This window comes from Antechinus flavipes, chromosome 3 (genome assembly GCF_016432865.1).
Source record: "Antechinus flavipes isolate AdamAnt ecotype Samford, QLD, Australia chromosome 3, AdamAnt_v2, whole genome shotgun sequence".
NCBI classification, from domain to species: Eukaryota; Metazoa; Chordata; class Mammalia; order Dasyuromorphia; family Dasyuridae; genus Antechinus; species Antechinus flavipes.
Window position 1 is genome coordinate 395,997,790 of NC_067400.1, and position 18,299 is coordinate 396,016,088.

The 18,299-nt window shown below is 33.3% G+C and overlaps 1 protein-coding gene across 1 annotated transcript in view; it reads left to right on the forward strand.

The window, feature by feature from the left end:
• Positions 1-18,299, forward strand: part of HIBCH (3-hydroxyisobutyryl-CoA hydrolase) — a 103,324-nt gene that overhangs the window by 45,626 nt on the left and 39,399 nt on the right. Inside the window, exons 7-8 of the mRNA XM_051986009.1 lie at positions 12,115-12,193; positions 14,602-14,747. Coding sequence (XP_051841969.1) covers positions 12,115-12,193; positions 14,602-14,747 — 225 coding nt within the window. The remainder of the gene's footprint in view (positions 1-12,114; positions 12,194-14,601; positions 14,748-18,299) is intronic.

Here is an 18,299-nt window from a genome sequence, read left to right on the forward strand (position 1 = left end):
CCAGTTGCTTCAGAAAACAAATAAACAAACAAACAAATAAATAAATATTACTTCATTTGATCCTCATAACAATCCAAGGTGGGTGAGTGCTATTAATTATCACCATTTTACAGATGAGAAAAGTGAGGCCAGAATTTGTCTAAGGCCATGCAGTTAGGAAATGTCTGAAGTTGAATTTGAATTTGGGTCCTCCTCACTTTAGACTCAGCGTTCTATCCAGGATGCTATCTTGATGCTTCTGATATGCTTATGTACATGTGTTTATCTTCACAGAGCTATTGCTCTTTTTTTATTTTGCCAATTTGCAGGGGGTGCAGGGTTGTTTTCATTTGCATTTCTTTTATTAACGATTTGGAGTTTTCTTTCATGTTAATATTTTGCGACTGCTTTTTAAAGAACCGTTTGTCCTTATCCTTTCATCTCTTATTTCTTGGGGAATAGTTATTGATTATATATGTGTGTGTGTGTGAATATATGTATTTGTGTATTTTATACATACACATATCTTTTGTATGTACATACACATTTCTTTTTGTTATCTTGAATATCAAATCCTTGTCAGAGAAATTTGAAACAGATCTTGTACCATTCCTATTTATAGATGAGCAAACTGAAATAACAGGGACTAGGTGATTTGCCTCAGGATCATGTAGATGATAAGTATCTGGGCCAGAATTTGAATTCAGGGCTTCCTGATTCCAATACTCTGTGTATTCTACTATCTGGATGCTTGTGTACCACTTAGGTAAATGATTAAAATAAAATTTATGTGCATGGCAGTGTTTTGGCTCAATTTAAAAGGTCCTCTAAAATTTAGTTCTGATTTAGTTTGTAGAATTGCTCCTTAACTTGTCAAGTTTCATTATAATCTGAGTCAATTAAAGGACAAACCGTATTTCATTGTAGAAGAAAAAGAATTCTTAATATGCCATCTATTCATTTAACTCTAAAAGCTTTAAAAGGATGCTTTAGAAAAACCATATAATAAAAAGGAGTGTTTTGCAAAAAGCATTCAAATAATTGCATATAATGGGTGTACAATTTAAAGTTAATTATCTTATGGAAAATAATTGTATCATTTTGCTATTTTACCTATTTTTAAAATACAATATAGAAGCTCAATCATTACATTAATATGTTGAACAGTATTAGGTATAGGAAGCATTTTAAAATTGTTTCTCAAAGCTACAAGGGATTATGCTATGACTATTTCCGTTTCTATAATTTTATATACAGAGACAATTAGAGCTATTTAAAAATCAGATAGAGAATTCTTTCCTAAGTGGTTTTTGTTTTCTAGTTTGTCAAATTAGGAGTCCCCTGTGAGGTCCACTGTTTCTAATTATTCTTTTTCTAATATGTTTCATTGTTTTCCATCTCTGTTTTTGAACCAATACCATTGGCTAAGTGATTTGGTGGCTAAGTGACTTAGCCAGAGTCACACAGCTAGTTTGTATCAGAGGCTGGATTTTGAACTCAAGTCTTTTTGAGTCTAGGTTCTATCTACTGTATCACCTGTAGTGTTCAAGTTATTCAAGTTGATGAGGTGGGATTGGCAGAGAAAGCCTGAAGTACTGACAAGATTTTAATACTTCCTGTGACAGACAGAGAAGGACACTGATGGGAATCAGCTCAGCCTTACAGTCCCACCACTATAAAAGTCTTGAGAAACCCCATCTTATTGTAGCCAATCAGAAAGCCAAGTTATGTCAACCTCCCAGTATTAAACTTTCCCCATAAATCTGCCCATGGCTTGTGCCATCTTTGCTGAATTCTTTTTGGGTTTAGCCGGCCAGGGCGTTCTGTCCTTGGTATCTTTCCTCTCACTCCCTCCCCAGTGTCTCATGGTGTCTTTATAGCTAACTAATATCCTCTAATGGAATTAGTTTGCCAGTTAATGGCATATTCCCATCTTATGCTGTATTGCTTTTCTTCTGGTTAATTATGAGTTCCACTAGAGTCTTTTCCTTTGTTAATCGTTAAAAACCATTTTTTGTTTGTTTGTTAACTATATATTCTTCCAAATCTGTTTCAGATTTACCATTCCTTGTGTCTATTTTTACCTCTTCATTTTGTTTGTAACCTTTTCTCATAAACAAAAGTACCTTTTGGTGCGAAGGAAGCTATTTTGAATTCTTCCCATGTGCCTTGAACCTTGCACTTTCAATTTTGAACTAAGAATTGCTATTGAACCCCATCATTCAGTGCCAACTTCATCATTTGGTGTCCAACCTCAACAAAGTGCCCTCTCAATTTTTTTTTTCCCTTTAATTTTCAGTCAAATAAATGATTGTCTCTGGGAACAACTGCAGAAGTTAGGTTTTCCCCCTATGTATCTGAGTGAAACAAGCAGAACCAGGAATACATTGTACACAATAACAGCAAGAAAGTGCAATGATCAATTATGAAAGGCTTGGTTCTTCTCAGCAATTCAGTGATTCAAAACAATCCCAATAGACTTGGGACAAAAAAATGCCATCTGCATCTAATACATACTATGTTCACTTCTTTTTTCTGTGTTTTCTTTTAAATCTCTCCCATGATTTTTCCCTTTTGCTCTGATTTTTTTCTCCATATGTGATTCATAAAGTAATGTGTATTAAAAATAAATAAACTTACTACAATTAAAAAAAAAAGTTAGCTCCCTGAGGATAGGAACTGATTTTTTTTCTTTTCTTTTTTCTTTCTTTCTTTCTTTGAGGCAATTGGGGTTAAGTGACTTGCCCAGGGTCACACAGCTAGGAAGTATTAAGTGTTTGAGGTCAGATTTTGAACTTAGGTCCTCCCAACTTCAGGGCTGGTGCTCTATCAACTATGCCAATGAGCTGCCCCCTTTTTCTTATACTTTATTGTATTCTTACAGTTTTACACAGTGCTTAGCTCTAGTAAGGGCTTTACCTATCTAGATCAGGGGTCCTCAAACTTTTTAAATAGGGGGCCAGTTTACTGTCCCTCAGACTGATGGAGGGCCGGACTATAGTAAAAACAAAAACTTTGTTTTGTGGGTCTTTAAATAAAGAAATTTCATAGCCCTGGGTGAGGGGGATAAATATCCTCAGCGCTGCATCTGGCCCACAGGCCTTAGTTTGAGGACCTCTGATCTAGATAATTGCCTCATGCCCATTGGAGGCCTTAACTGACTTGTCTTAGAGCAAATATGAATCAGAGGCAGGATTTGAACTAAAGTGTCAGTGACTGACTCTAAGGCACTTTTCATCTGTATCATCCTGCCTTTCTTATCTCCCTTTATACTCATTCTTTCCACTGAAAATGTACAGACTTTTTTAGATTTTGAGAAGTAAGCAGAAGTACCTTGATGTACCCTACATAAAGCTGTTGGGTAATATAATAATAATAACACATTTATGTGTAGATTTCAGATTAATAGTTTTTTCCTCCAAATCTTATGATGTAGAAGTGCATTATCTGATGACTCTTAAACAGATGTAAGAGTTCCTGTCTCTAGTTTTCAGGAGTCTGATCTTAGAAGAGCTTTATCTCCCCTTTATCCTTCTTCATTAATTAGAACTTCTTTCTTTATTGGCCTAGATCTAGGGATCAGGAGCCCCACTTCTTTTTAAAAATTATTTTTAAAGATTTTTTTTCAAAACATATGTATAGTTTTCAACATTCACCCCTGCAAAACTTTCTGTTCCAAATTTTTTCTTCCTCCTTTCTCCCACTCCCTTCCTTGAATGGTAAGTAATCCAATATATGTTAAACATGTGTAATTCTTCTATAAATATTTCCACAATTATCATGGTGCACAAGAAAAATCAGATCAAAAAGAAAAGAAAATGAGAAGGAAAACAAAATGCAAGCAAACAACCACAAAAAAGTGAAAATACTATGTTTTGTCCCCACTCAGTCTCCACAGTCCTCCCGTTGGGTGCAGATGACTCTCTCCATTACAAGACCACTGGAACTGACCTGAATCATCTCAATATTAAAAAGAGCATGTGTCCATCAGAATTGATCATTGTATAATTTTTTTGTTGCTGTTCATAATGCTATCTTAGTTCTACTCACTTTACTTAGCATCAGTTCATGTAAATCTCTCCAGGCCTCTCTAAAATCATCCTGTTGATCGTTTCTTATAGAATAAAAATATTCCATAACATTCATATATTATAACTTATTTAGCCACTCTCTAATTGATGGGCATCCACTGTTTCCAGTTGTTTGCTACTATAAAAAGGGCTGCCACAAACTTTTTTTGCACATGTGGGTCCTTTTGCCTTTTTTATGATCTCTTTGGAATACCCACTAGACATACTACTGGATCAAAGAGTATGTATAGTTTGATAGCCTTTTGGTCATGATTCTATATGAAGAGCCCTTCTAATGTCTTCAACTGATCATCTCTATCAGCTTCTCAACTAGAAACCTCAGCTTGTTTGGCACTTACTTTCTGTTGTCTTTTCTCTCTCAAATTGCCAGCTAAGAATAAGTTGTGCAAGTACAATCTTTAAAATATTTGTATAATTCTGTTGCTCTTTACTATAGTAGGGAGGGACATCCAGCAGATAATACATTTTATAAAACTTAGTAGAAATCATATGAAATCAAGTTAAGTACTGTATCTGGTTTGTGGGTGAGAAGTTTGCCACTCCCAGCTTTAATAGACTGGGAAATCTAAATTATTTTATGTAGTCATTTGAATAGATCATTCTAATACAATGTAGAGAAATGTGACCTTTTTTGTTTTAACAAATCCAGGAAAATGAATTATGATTTTATAAGAATTTGAGAAAAGACCTGGCATAGACCAAAGTTCTACTCTATCATTAAGTAGTTGTGTGAACTCAGATAAGTCACTCCCATTGGGCCTCAATTTTCTTCTCTCAAATAAAAGCTACTTTGTAAATCTTAAAGTGCTACATTATTATTTTTCTCTATGAAATAAGCAAATAGAATTTGGTGATTTTAGAGGTCCTTTCCAAAACTATATTTGATTTTCTAAGATTATTTTTTTAAAGAAAGCTGTTATCACTTAACACTTTTCAGCCAAAGTGACTAATCTCTCTAGCTCTAATTGATGTCTTGAGTCTAATAATTAAAACAAAACAAAACTCTTGTTCTTAGTTTAAATACAAACTTAGCACATTTTGGTGTCTTTTTGCATCCATAACTATGGAAAAACATTGTTGTGCATTTGACTCCTGATCCTGTAAATCTAGCAAGAGATGAATCTTGTACCTATTGTAGCTTTGCTATGTTTTGTTTCAAGGATGTTAGTGGAAGCAGTTATTTGGATTTCTCAGAGGTATCATACCTCTAACACTAACCTGTAAAGAGCAGCTCTTGTATCAATAGCTCATAACACTAACCTCTAAAGAGCAGCTCTTGTATCAATAGCTGTGAATGCCAGCTAGATGTGCTTCTTTTCACCTATCTATTATAATATAAGGAGTATTGGGTATTTGATAAAAAAAAATAAAGTTCCTGATCTCTAAAACCAGAGCTGTAGAGCTTTTTCCCTGCTTCTGCTATGAGATAGTATTGGTGTGGGGAAAATGTGGGCCATACTTCATGGATCTCTGATTTGTTGTAGCATGCAGCATATATTTGGGAAGGCATAGTCCCATGTAATCTGTGACCATTTTTCCCCTTGTCTTTTTCCCCACTGTTAAGAAAACAGCAATAGAGTGGAAAACAAAGATAAAATTATTGATTTAATATCTCATCCACTTTTTGCAAAGATCAATGAAATTTTAGCTATTTGAAGTCTATTATAAAAAATATTTATTTCTCTTTAATATCTATCTTGAGGCACATTTTTTACATTTCTTAAATTCAAATAATTTAATGTCTGATGTTCTCATTCACCAATTATCATAAGTATTTAACATACTGACACTTTATGACAAAAATTGTGAAAAGTATTTTCTTTACTTCAGTGTCCTTCCCCTTCTCATTTTTTTCTCTTTGAAATAATAAGTAGTGTCATTATGTGGTTTTATCTTGATTAAAAGATCTGCTGATTCATTAAATTGGGGATGTAAGAAATTGTAGAAGAAATTGAGCAGTTTTAGATCTCTGTTTCAATTAACTTTGTCCCAGATTTCTGATTAACACTATGATTTCCTGTTCTTTAATTAATGAACATGAGGATCTCAAAGATTAATTAGATGATAATGGATTATACTAGACTAGAATCCAATGCTTCCACATTTTCTTCCTCAATCACTTTTTAGATTAGAAATAAAGAGGAAAGAAAGATCAAATCATTTATTCAATAAACATTTATTAAAGTTCCTACTGTGTGCCAGGCACTATGCTAATTGCTAGAGAGACTAAAAGAGGCAGAAGACAATCCCTGCTCTTTAGGAATTTACAGTCTAATGGTAGAAACAACATATAGAGGACTGGTAGTAAGGGAGGAGCAGTCTGGCCTGAAAAATAATAGGAATGATAACTAATGTCATAAGAAAATAGGTTGATAGGCCCTATTCATAGTTGATTTGATCATAGTTTGTGTTTCTGAGAACTTGGAGGGAAGCGAGGTTTTGGTTAGAAATGAAAACTTCAGACCAAAATTCTTGGAGTGGAAGAAGGCTTTATATGTTTCTTGCAAGAAGTGAGCACCATATCTCTTTGAGAGGGCACATCTGCAATTTACAGAAGCCAGAATCAGCAGCTATATTTCATAAACTCTCCCTGTCTCCTTATCCCCTCCTCAGAATTTCCATTGGAGGAGACCCTTCCAAAATTAAATATTTCATGACACTTCCACTACATGCACTCCTTGGTATATTTCCATGTTATCCTTTCCCCTTGTCATGTCGTCATATGTCCAAAAATGGTAGATGTTGTCTCCTTAAAGGAGGAGAAATTAAAATACATGAGGCTTATTAATTATTAAGCATGCTCAATTAAAATCTTAGCTTTCCTGGGGGATGTACCCAGGTGATTTGTACTCAACTAACACCTTTGGATACTTCTATTGACTTAAGACATTCTTTAATTCTCTTTAGCAAGGATGTATTGATCCTAAAACTTATACCATACTCTTCTCTACCATGGCAACAGAAAGGGAGGCAGTGAAACTTTCCAATTATGGAAACAAAACTTTACAATTTTACTTCTCATTGGGAAATGGTTGTTGAGAATGATGTGATTTGATGAAGATAGGTTAGAGTGGGGAATGGGGGAAGTGATATTTTGCTAGAGGTTTCCTTGAAGGTAAGGTTCCAAAAGACGCAGATGGTCAAAATACTCCAGTAACCAGAAGATCTGTAATTTCATCATTGTGGATTATAAGTAGCAGCTCCTCTTAAAACAAAGAGAAACAAAGAAGGTTAAAACCAATTTAAAGAAATCTTGGCAAGAGACCAAATAAAGCAAAGTCATCCTGAGATCATTTAAAGATAAAAATTGGACAACAAACAGAAGAAGAATGAAAAAGAGACATCAAGTTTTGTTTTGTTTTAAATAATAAGCTGTGTTCACCATCAAGGATGATAGAGCTGCCACATTTAAGACTATAACACAGGAATTATGTTATAAAGGTGGTATCTGTGGCAATAAGGAGTACATAGATAAGAAAAGTAGCCGCATTAAACCAAACATCTTGTACTAGAAGATTACAATTGAAATGGTGTTGAAGGATCAATTCACAATGTATGTGAATGAACAGATACCAAATGGATAGAAAAATAAGTCCCATTTCTTTTTAATACTGAAAAAAGATCTCTGTAAGAACATCTACAACTAATGCCTTAAAGGCTTGTTTCTCCATCCCCATAATTTTTTTTTTTTTTTCTGAGAATCGTCTCCATATGTATCAAGAGTATCTTCTGTGAATGTCTAAGTAGGAAGCAGACAAGCTTTCAGAAATGGCATAACACCACTTAAGTGTATCTCTACTATCACACAACATAAAGATGAAGGGAGTACAAGATATTTATTATTTAAAAAACAAAATAGACATTCAATAGAATAAAACTACCTTTGAAGACTTTGTTCCAATAAAAATCACTCAAGATTCCTTGAAAGATATAAGGATACAGTGAGACTTGTTCTTTGACTCCCTAAATGTGAATATCAAATGAGGTACATAAACAAATATCTCATTTAATTCTCATAATAATCTTAGGATGTACGTGTTATTATCATCCTCATTTTATAGTTGAAGAAATTGAGGTAGGCAGAGGTTAAATGACTTGCTGGAGAGCACACAGCTAGTACATATCTGAAGCTGAATTTGAACTCAGTCCTTACCGATTCCAGACCTAGTGTTCTCTCATATCAGCTGAATTGTCCAGCTGGCAGGGAGACTATTTCATTAGTCCAGATGTGAAGCAAAGAGGGCCAGCAACAGGGTGCTAGCATTGTGGAAGGAGAGATGCTTTGTTTCCCAGAACTATGTAGGTGTGGAGGCCAGCAATTCCAAAGGTAGACTTGGTTTTTTTTTTTTTTTTTAACTAATTTTAAGCATTAAAACCTAAGAATTAATACTGGTGCTTTTATTAACATGGACTAATGAATGTTTGCATTTTGGACTGAACACACAAGCTTAATTTCTAGGTACTTTTTGTACTGACACTGAATGAATATTGTTGAGTACTTTCTGATACTGTAATAGAGCTGTGTAGGAGCTCAGCCAATGCATGTGATTTTGCTTTCAGTGAACATATGTGACTTAAATTTAGGCATTTGACCTTTTGAGAAGTGAATATTAATTTTGTGCAGTTCACACACTGGATGTTTTATTGACAACTATCTTTTCACTCTTTAAAAAAAACAAGTGGCCTCAAATTGTGTGTGTGTGTGTGTGTGTGTGTGTGTGTGTGTGTGTGTGTGTGTGTGTGAAATGCATAACAATTTAGGGATATAGAAGTTAACAGTTCAGTAATTGTATCCCTGGAAACCCTGTTGCAAGAGCTTGCCATACATTGCTACTCACTCCAATCGTTCTAAAGAGAATAGCTCAAGGTTCCATTTAATAGATAAAGTGTAGAACAGAGCATTCTGTAGAACAAGGACTCTCTGTCCATTTTAGCTGAATCAAGGGTACAGCTCTAATTCCTGTATTACTTCCATCTAGCTTCTGGGTGATTATTCATTATTATGATTAGTCTCCATTTGGTATTTAAACTCTTCACAACCTGCCCTTTCCTAGCTTTCCAATCCTATCTATTACTCTCCTCTAAGCATCTAAATTCCAACCCTATTGCCCTCATTACTGCATTTCCCTGTTTCCCTGAGTCTGAAATGTTCTTTCTTCTTGCTTTTACCTTTTGGAATCTTTAGTTTCTGTAATGACCGCGTATTTAAAATCAGCTGGAGTCAGGAATTCAGGTTAAGGGAAAAATCTTCAATATTTATTGAAGTGAAGAGATGAATAAGGATTGCGATACAAATATAGGCAAGAAAGATTGCGATAGCAATATGGGCAGTTGCGACAGGAAGCCAGCTAAAAGAGAGAGATCTGAGCTGAGCAAACCGTGGCAATGGCAATGCAAAAAGTCTCTCCTTCCCCTTCCTTTTCCACTCCCCTCCCTCCACCCACCAAAATCGTCATTTCCTATACAACACATCAGGACTTGCACAAAGAGTGGGTGGGGGCCATTCTTTCTCCAAGCTTATATATTAATAGATTATGGTCCAATTACTATTTAGCCTCATGTGCTTGGGACCTCAGTGCATCAACTCAAGCCTCAGCCCATTACAAGTTTCATTGAGTGCTCAGCTTATCTTTTACATGAAGCTTTTCCTAATCCCCTCAGCTGCTAGTGCTGACCTGCCCTGCATTCATTTTATATATATTCTGCATGTATTTCTGTATGACCATGCTGCTTTCTCTATTAGGATATAAGCTCCCTAAAAGCAGGGACTTTTTTTTGTTCTTAATATTCCTAAATGCTTAGTGTAGTGCTTGGTACATAGTAGTGCTTAGTAAATATTTGCTTGATTGAGTCATGTGCCAATCTGCTCCTTGGCATATTTGATTGAAAATATCTTAAGTTTAGGGTTATCGGGGCCTGTGAACTTTTAAAAAGATATTTTAAACTATTTTACCACATATATATGGGATTCCTTCATATTCCTTTCCTATGTATTTTATCTTATGGATGTAAAAATATTATTCTTCTCTTGGTTGTAGAGATATTTTAAAAAATTAGCAACCAAAGCTGTGGCCCTCTTTTTTTTTTTGTAGCAATTCTTGATTTGATTACTTTTCTGATGAACACCTAATGAGAGACAGTGCAATAGTGGGAGAGACCTTGGGTCTTCTCCAACATGAGGCTACATGTGACTCTGTGAAAACAGACTTTGGTCCTGGTGCCTTGCCTTTTGTTATTTTCTAATTTTGGAATAGTTTTGTAGATTATAATCCTTGTGAGTTTCAAGCATTCAGGAGAATAGGCTTTTAGATTTGCTGGCATCCCAGCATCCTGGCCTTGCAGACAATGCAGCACCAGTACCCAGAGGAGTAAAGAGTGACCTTCAGATAAAAGAAGGAGTCATCCAGAAGTAAAGCCAGATTTGGATTTAATGGTATAATTGTTATATAGAGCTGAGCATTCCCTGTACATTCCAGTGATTCTGAAATGCTGTACAGGTCATCATCCAAACCTCATTCCCTGTCCTATGCTATCATTTCCTTATTTCCATTGCCTAACCTTTTCACTCCAAATCAAATGCTAACCTCCCTTCCACTATACCCTTGGAATTTCTGTTCCAGAAGCAGCAAATTTCCTTTATTCTGTATCATTTCTTCTCTTCCTCCTTAACTTGCAACATTAATTTTGTTCATGCAAAAAACTATGCAGGTTCACGTAATCAAAACGGTTTATTTTATCATTATTAAATCCTCTACCTATTGTTGGATTAAGAATTTTCTATCTAGTCATAGTTATGTTACCTTTTTCCATTACCTTTTAATTTTTTATGATATAAACTTTTATTTTTATGGTGAATGATAATTGAAACTTATTTTTATGAATCATATAAGATGGCTTGCCTAACTCTATATTTTGGTGAACTGCTTTCCAGGTTTTCTGTTAGTTCTTCTAACTGGGGAATCTTTTCCTAAGTAGTTTGTTATTGGCTTTACTGACTACATTTTAAAATAATTTATTTAGTTTGTTCTATTCAATTACTTTAATGTTATTTAATTTGTAACAAATAGTTTTGATAATTATTGTTTTATAATACAATATGAAGGCTAGAAGTTCTATGTCCATTTACTTCCCATTTTAAAAAAGTGTTTCCTTTGGGAACCTAAATGGTTTTTTTCTTCTATGTAAATTTTATTATTGTTTAATCCAATTCTATAAAATAACCCTTTTGTAGTTTTGTTTGGCATTACACTACATCTATATGTTAATTTAGGTATTACCATTTTTATTATATTGGAGTAGCTTAGCCATCAACAGTGAATATTCCTAAAATTATGTTTTCTTTTAGTTCTGTAAAAAATGTTTTTTATAGTTTTTAAATGTCTTAGTAGATTGATTTCCAGATTTTTATGTAGTTTATACCTGTTTTGAATATTATTTTTCGTAACATAATTTCCCCCTGGCTTTTATTCTTGCTTTCTAGAAATATTAATGATTTTATGGATATATTTCATTTCTTGCTAATTTAGTGGTGTTTTTATTTGTCTGTTTCTTTGCTGATTCTCTAGAATTTTCTAAGTAAACCCTCTTTTTCTTCAAGTAGCTATGGCTTTGTTGCATCTTGCCAATACTTAATGCCTTTAATTTCTTTTTCTTGCCCTATTATAAAACTAACATTTCTAAGAAGTCAAGTAATTTTTTATTTTATAAATGTCAAAATAAAGGCATTATTGGCTATTCCTGTACTAATGCAGCAAGTTTCTACTATTTTTCCATTGCCAAATAATTCTAGCCTTAATGTTTAGTTAAGTATTTTAAAATATTAAGGCCTTTCTATGCTTTGCTTTTTTGGGAATTTGTATAATAGAATACTTATAATAGTTTTAGCATAAGTTATAAACTATATTTTTCAAAGATTTTTCTGAACTTATTAATATTTTCATATGGTCTTAGTTTTTTGTTTTAAATATTCTTAATTTTAAATAATATTTTAATTAAATTATTAAATTTAAAAATATTAAAAATAATATTTTGTTCTTTTTTTTAGGGTGTTGGTCTCTCAGTTCATGGGCATTTCCGAGTAGCTACAGAGAAAACGCTTTTTGCTATGCCAGAAACAGCAATAGGTAAAAGTTATTCTTAGTTTTATCCTCTGGTAGTATCTTCTTTTAATATATTTCAAATTATATGAAAATTGTTAAAATAATTGCCAGGAAACTTATGTAGAATAAAAGAAATGAAAGAAAAGTTGAAAATGATAGAAAATAAACTCAATTAGAAAATATGTAAATGATTTTCTATTAGTTAAATACATAATTTGTGCAAAGTAAATCTTAATACTATTCTGATATAAATACACTGCTAAAGATCTAAGATAAAAGATTTGTTAGTAATAATTATGAATGAAAAAGAGAACAACTTTTCATCGTCAGGTACAGAAGTCAGGTAGGTAAAAAGCTTAGTCCTTGAATTATACAGGATATTTAAACTTTGGTTCAAATGTGGTGTTCAAATGTGTTGGGTAGTAAAGAGTTGTCACATAAACTGACAGGTTGTCAGCATTCAAACACTTAGAAAACAATAGAGTTAGCATAAAATTATTTACTACCCACTCCTGTATATATTAATAAAAATGATGCTAGACTTGAAGTTAGGAGATTTGGGTTTGAATTGCATCTAATACTAACCTCAATTTCTAAATCTGTAAAATGTTATACTAACACTTGTGTTAACATACCCTATATTATGGTATTATTGTGAGGAAATCATCTTGTAAACATTTTATGTTAGTCTGAGTCAATGTTACTTTAGGGCTTTGCAATGTCTGAGAAGTGTTGTTTTGAACATGTAATAATTGCAGCTGTGTGAAAGAACTGATTAATAATTAATTAAATAGTTATTTAAATGTTGCATATCCTAGACTCACTATAGTTGAATACCAATTATGATGTGCTTTATATTACAAGAATTATTTATCCAAGTTGACAGAAGACTTAAGGTTGTTGGTTCAAATAATGCTCATTCCTTTTGGACTAGATGTCTTCAAAAACCTTTTTTATTTTTTGAGATTTTCGTATTTGATCATTTGTCAATAAGTACCACTTGATGTAAAATAAGAAAACTTATTTTACCTTTAGTTTGCTATATTAAAAAAAATAATGAATGTAAATCTCAGATTTTTATAATTATTTGGAGCAATCAACTCGACAGAGACAAGAGATTTTTAAGTCAGTTTGTATTTATTCATTTACATTTAAAACTATGATCCAGAGGAAGCCAAAAATCTTTTGAGTACTTACAGACATGCTTACCATGAGTCCCCTGAATGAGGACCTGGTAATAGTTCTATAAAGCTAATGAGCCCTATTTTATTCAATGTATAACTAAGCACTATAAAACAAGTGCTTATAATGATCACTAGCATAATTTGTAAGTGGATTGTCATCATTTATTACTAGGTAATGGCCAGGAGATTTTTTTTAGATTGTAATTGAGTTATAGAAAATATATAGTATAAACACTTGGTTAAATGTTAATAAGGGAGAAAGTATGGTTATTAACTGTAAATAGTATATAAAAATTAATAATGGAATTCAGAATTCTTATATAATATTCTAGTTATATAAAGCTAGCATATAAAACTAGAGTTTTACATACATTATCTCATTTTATCCCTATATTATATTTGAGGAGTAGATGCTATATCATGCCCATTTTACTGAATCAGAGATTCAATTAACTGCCTTGGATTTGAAATCAGGTCTTTCTCCAGGTACTCTATCCACTGTTGATATATAAATTAATTTTTAGATTTTCATATTCATTCATTCATTGAACATGTATTCAGTAAGCACCTACTGGGTGTCAAGCATTATATTAGATGTTGGTGTACAAATACAAAAGCGGAATTCTTGCCATCAGGTAATTTACATTCTGTTGGGAATAATCAACATGAATAATAATAATAAATAATAAACAATGTTTACATTGGTAAGTCAATAGAATTGAGAAAAGAATGCCTAGTGGGGGACAGTTTGGGCTAAGGCACAAGGATGAAAAGCTAAATGAAAAGGGAATAGCAAGTGAGCTCATTTGATTAGATGTGAAAGGTTAGGTGGAACCAGATTAATGGCTTTAAATTCTAAACAAAGTTGGAAGTCTTACTCTAGAGGCAGTTGGGAGCCACTGGAGTTTCTTGAGTAGGAGCATGACATGGTCAGTCAAATTTGTGGTTTGGTAATAGACCTCAGTTATCAAATTTAGAATTTGGAATTTGTGTGCTTTTTTACTTATTTCATGAAAAATCCTGTATATGAGTTTGCATGAACTCATAATTAACTTTAATTTCATATGTTGCATTTAGTCAATCTAATGGGATTTAATGAATATTTTAATCATTTCTAATTTAACTCTATTGTAACTTGTAATACTAATTAAAGTATAATATGTAATTATGTGGGTAATTGCTCCTCATCTGATTCATTTGAACCAGTTCTACCACTTTTCATTTTTTTAAAATTTTCTTAAATTGCAGGACTTTTCCCTGATGTGGGTGGAGGTTATTTTCTACCACGCCTTTCAGGAAAACTTGGTTACTTCCTGGCACTCACAGGATTCAGATTGAAAGGTAGAGATGTGCAAAAAGGAGGAATTGCTACGCACTTTGTAGACTCTGACAAGGTTAGGAATTTTGTATTATTCCATTTTTCATTCATGAGATGACTTGATATTAGTGATGTGACTAACCTTACAAAAGTCCAGTTTGTAAAACTCCAGTAGAAGGAAATAAATATAACAAAGCATAAAATATGGAAAGCTTACTATGGAAAAATTATTACAGGGTTCTCTAAGAGATATGTTCTCTCAGTGCTTTCAAAACCAGTCAGTAAACAAATATTTGTTCAATGCCTCCTATGTGACAGATGCTGCTAATCCTTACTCTCAAAGAGTTTGAAATCTAATGGGGGGAGACAAAAAGAGGGGACTGAGAAGGTGTTCAGCAGGGGTGCAGGGTGGAATTCAGTCCCCAGAGAGCAGCTGGTAAGAAATGAAGACATGGCTGGCCTGGACACCTGATTTAAAGGGAGGTTTAGGGCCACCTTCTAGGCCTAGAATCCGAGGGACACTGAGAGTTCTGACCAGGTGGGAGTACCAAGGTTGCAGTTTCACAGTGATGTGGTCGGAATAGCTAATAAGTTCAAAATAAGCATGTGACAAATTCGCGATGGCCATTCCCTCTGACAAAAAGTAGATTTAGGGAAAGGGGATACAGACAAAATGAAGGGATACAATAAGTACCAGATATGAAATAGAGTTGGGAGAGCAGATAATAAGAAAAGTTTCCCCCAGAGGAACTCCCATTTAACCAGGAGAAAGGGAATACTCCACAAGGTGGGAAGAAGCCATTATATGGCAGGTTAGACCGAGCACAGTTAACTAGTTAGGAGAGAGAGGTGCCATTAAAAGGAAGACACTGTGAGGAAGACAGAATATCTCATAGTGGGCTTAGTTCTGAAGAGAATTTAGCAAAGATTTTCATTGTAAGCAGATCTTTTATAGGAGAAAATAGCCCTGGAGACTTCTGAGAAGCAAAGGGGGGAGGAGTGGGGGCGGGGTTCAGAGGGAGGAGTCGGGAGCCAGGTGACAGAAAGTAAATCATATCAACAGGATGATGAGTTTCCTAGCAATAAGATTTGCTAGGGGTATGGTCATGACAAATTCCAGTTTGAGTACAGCTGGTCAGGGGGAAAATAATGTTTTTGAAAAATTTGACTCCTTCATAATTTATTTGAAATATATCTTTTGCACAGAATCTGGTCCACCCACAATGCTCTCACTTTTCTTTAAGTAATTGGGCTACTCTTCAAGACAGAAGATGTTTCCTCATGATTCTTGCTTTCCTAACAGCAGATTAATTATATTTATTGCTTTTGGTAGCAATGTGTTTCCCATTTAAGCTACCTTTATATATGCAAGCTAGACCAATCATTTATAAATATGACCCCTTGACAGAGTAAATAGGGTTTTTTTTTTTTGTTTGTTTGTTTTTTGTTTTTTGTTTTGCTTTTAATGCTGGAGCCAGATGTTATAGTACTTACAGTATAGTTAATTACAATCACTGACTTTCAGTGATCCATCCCCATGCTCTCCCTATGTTGCCAGTGTACAGTGTTTGTTGCTAAGCAGGAGAGAACACACCCATGTATAATTACTGATGTAACTTTCTTTGTATACTTTCTACAGGAATAAGAAAGTTAGCCCTTCCAGTGGTCCAATAAGATTGATTCCTCATTTCATACAAATGCAAATTACAGGTTAAATCCCATTATTATGGGCTATGCAGTACCTTCAAATAGCATTATTTAAAGCTAATTGTGTGTGGTTACACACATCATCAGAAATTACTATTCTCAGTTTAAATAATTCGCAAGTAAAACAGAACTAGAATCCAAGCTTTCTGTAGCAAATTGGGAGAAAGTTGTCAGAGTAGAAGGAAAGAGGGAGATATTTTTCTTGTCAGGTTTCTGAATTGATGGTGTTTTGGGTTAAGATTTTTGACTATTTTCTTGGTGTCTTGAGTGAGATATTTGAGAAAAATGAGAGAATTGAAGGATAATTGCTATATTTTTAAATTTTTTGCAAAGAGAAGAAACGACTATGACCTCTCAGCTATCCTGATGCCCATTATGCATACATTGTACAATTCCACTACTGAATCAGCAATTAAAAAAAACAAAATCATTTGTCCTCTAGTGTTTTGCCTTTTTAAATAAGGCACTCACCATTCAGAGCTATTTTTGTTGTGCTTACGATTTTATCTGTAGTTAATGCTTTCTAAGAATTTAAGAATTTGCACAGGTTTTTCTTTTGTTAATAATTGCATTGATAATTTTTCTCTGTTAGTAATTGGCAAGTTTCTTTAACTAAGTTAGATGTAGAGTACTAAGTGGATTCATATCCCATTTTAAAACCATTTAGATTTCTCTAATGAAGTTTTTTTGGTTTTCTGATTTAAAAAAATCATATTTTTGTTGAATCTATATTTAAAAGCCATTTATTGAGACTTTTAAAATGCCTGATCTAGAGACACTTTAATTTGGGATGTCTACAGTTACTGTTTTTCAAGAAAGTTTCTTTTAAGTAATTATAGATTTTTAATTGTTTCCTCCCAGCTGATAATTGCTGTAATTTAAATTAACTGGCAGCTATGTTATACCCATTATCTGTGAAAAGTAACTTATTTGGGATTCCTGATTCTGGTCTGTCAGATTATAAAGTCATATCTACAGAATCATGAAATGTTAGGGTAGAAAGGATTTTTTATTAGACAACCAGAGCAGTCTTCTACTATAATTGAATAGACTGAGGCCCATGATGATAAAGAGACTTATTCAAGGCATATAATATCACAGCTGAGATGACAAAAATTCTACTAAGGAAAAGAAAAATGCTAAGGGTTATTTTGATATTATTACATAAAGGCTCTGAGCTTTCTTCTTACTTTATTATCAGTTATGAGAGTCAATTAAAAAAATTTTAAATGTCAACCTAGGGTTATTATAAAGATACTATAAAGCCATAAAGAGTCATTTCAAATGATTTTTCAAAATATTTATTATGTATCCACTTGGATACACATATATGCATATGCATATGGTATATATACAATATATCTTGCTTTATACTGTAGATATGTATGTAAAATTATATGACTACATATTTTTCACATATTACATTTTATTCTTGGTTTTTAAATTATATTAACATTTTAGAGACAGTTAATGTTAATTTCTGATTTACTGTTCTTTACCCATTATTCTTACTACTTTTAATCATATTTTTTAGGCATCTCTCCCACTGTTATCACATTATAAAGTATAGTTAAGTCCTTCTTTATGAAGATGTGCTATGGAAATTTAAACCTATAAATAGGAGAATATATCTTTGTAATGAACTTCTTCTGCCAGAATAGCTTGATTTAGAAATGTTTGGACTAACTGGAAGGTGGTTATGGAATAGGATTAATTCTGTGCATATCATCAGACTTTTCCCACTTTATTTGATGGATAGCAAATCTTTCTCAAAGGATATTGTAAAGTAGTGACTTAAGTTTCTGAAAGCCCTTCTAGGCTTAGGTATCCAACCAGAAATATTCCAAACAAATCCTTAGAGATGTCAGTAAATTTTGATGTTAGTATTTTGAGTGATCCTTACATTTGATTTCAAATGTAA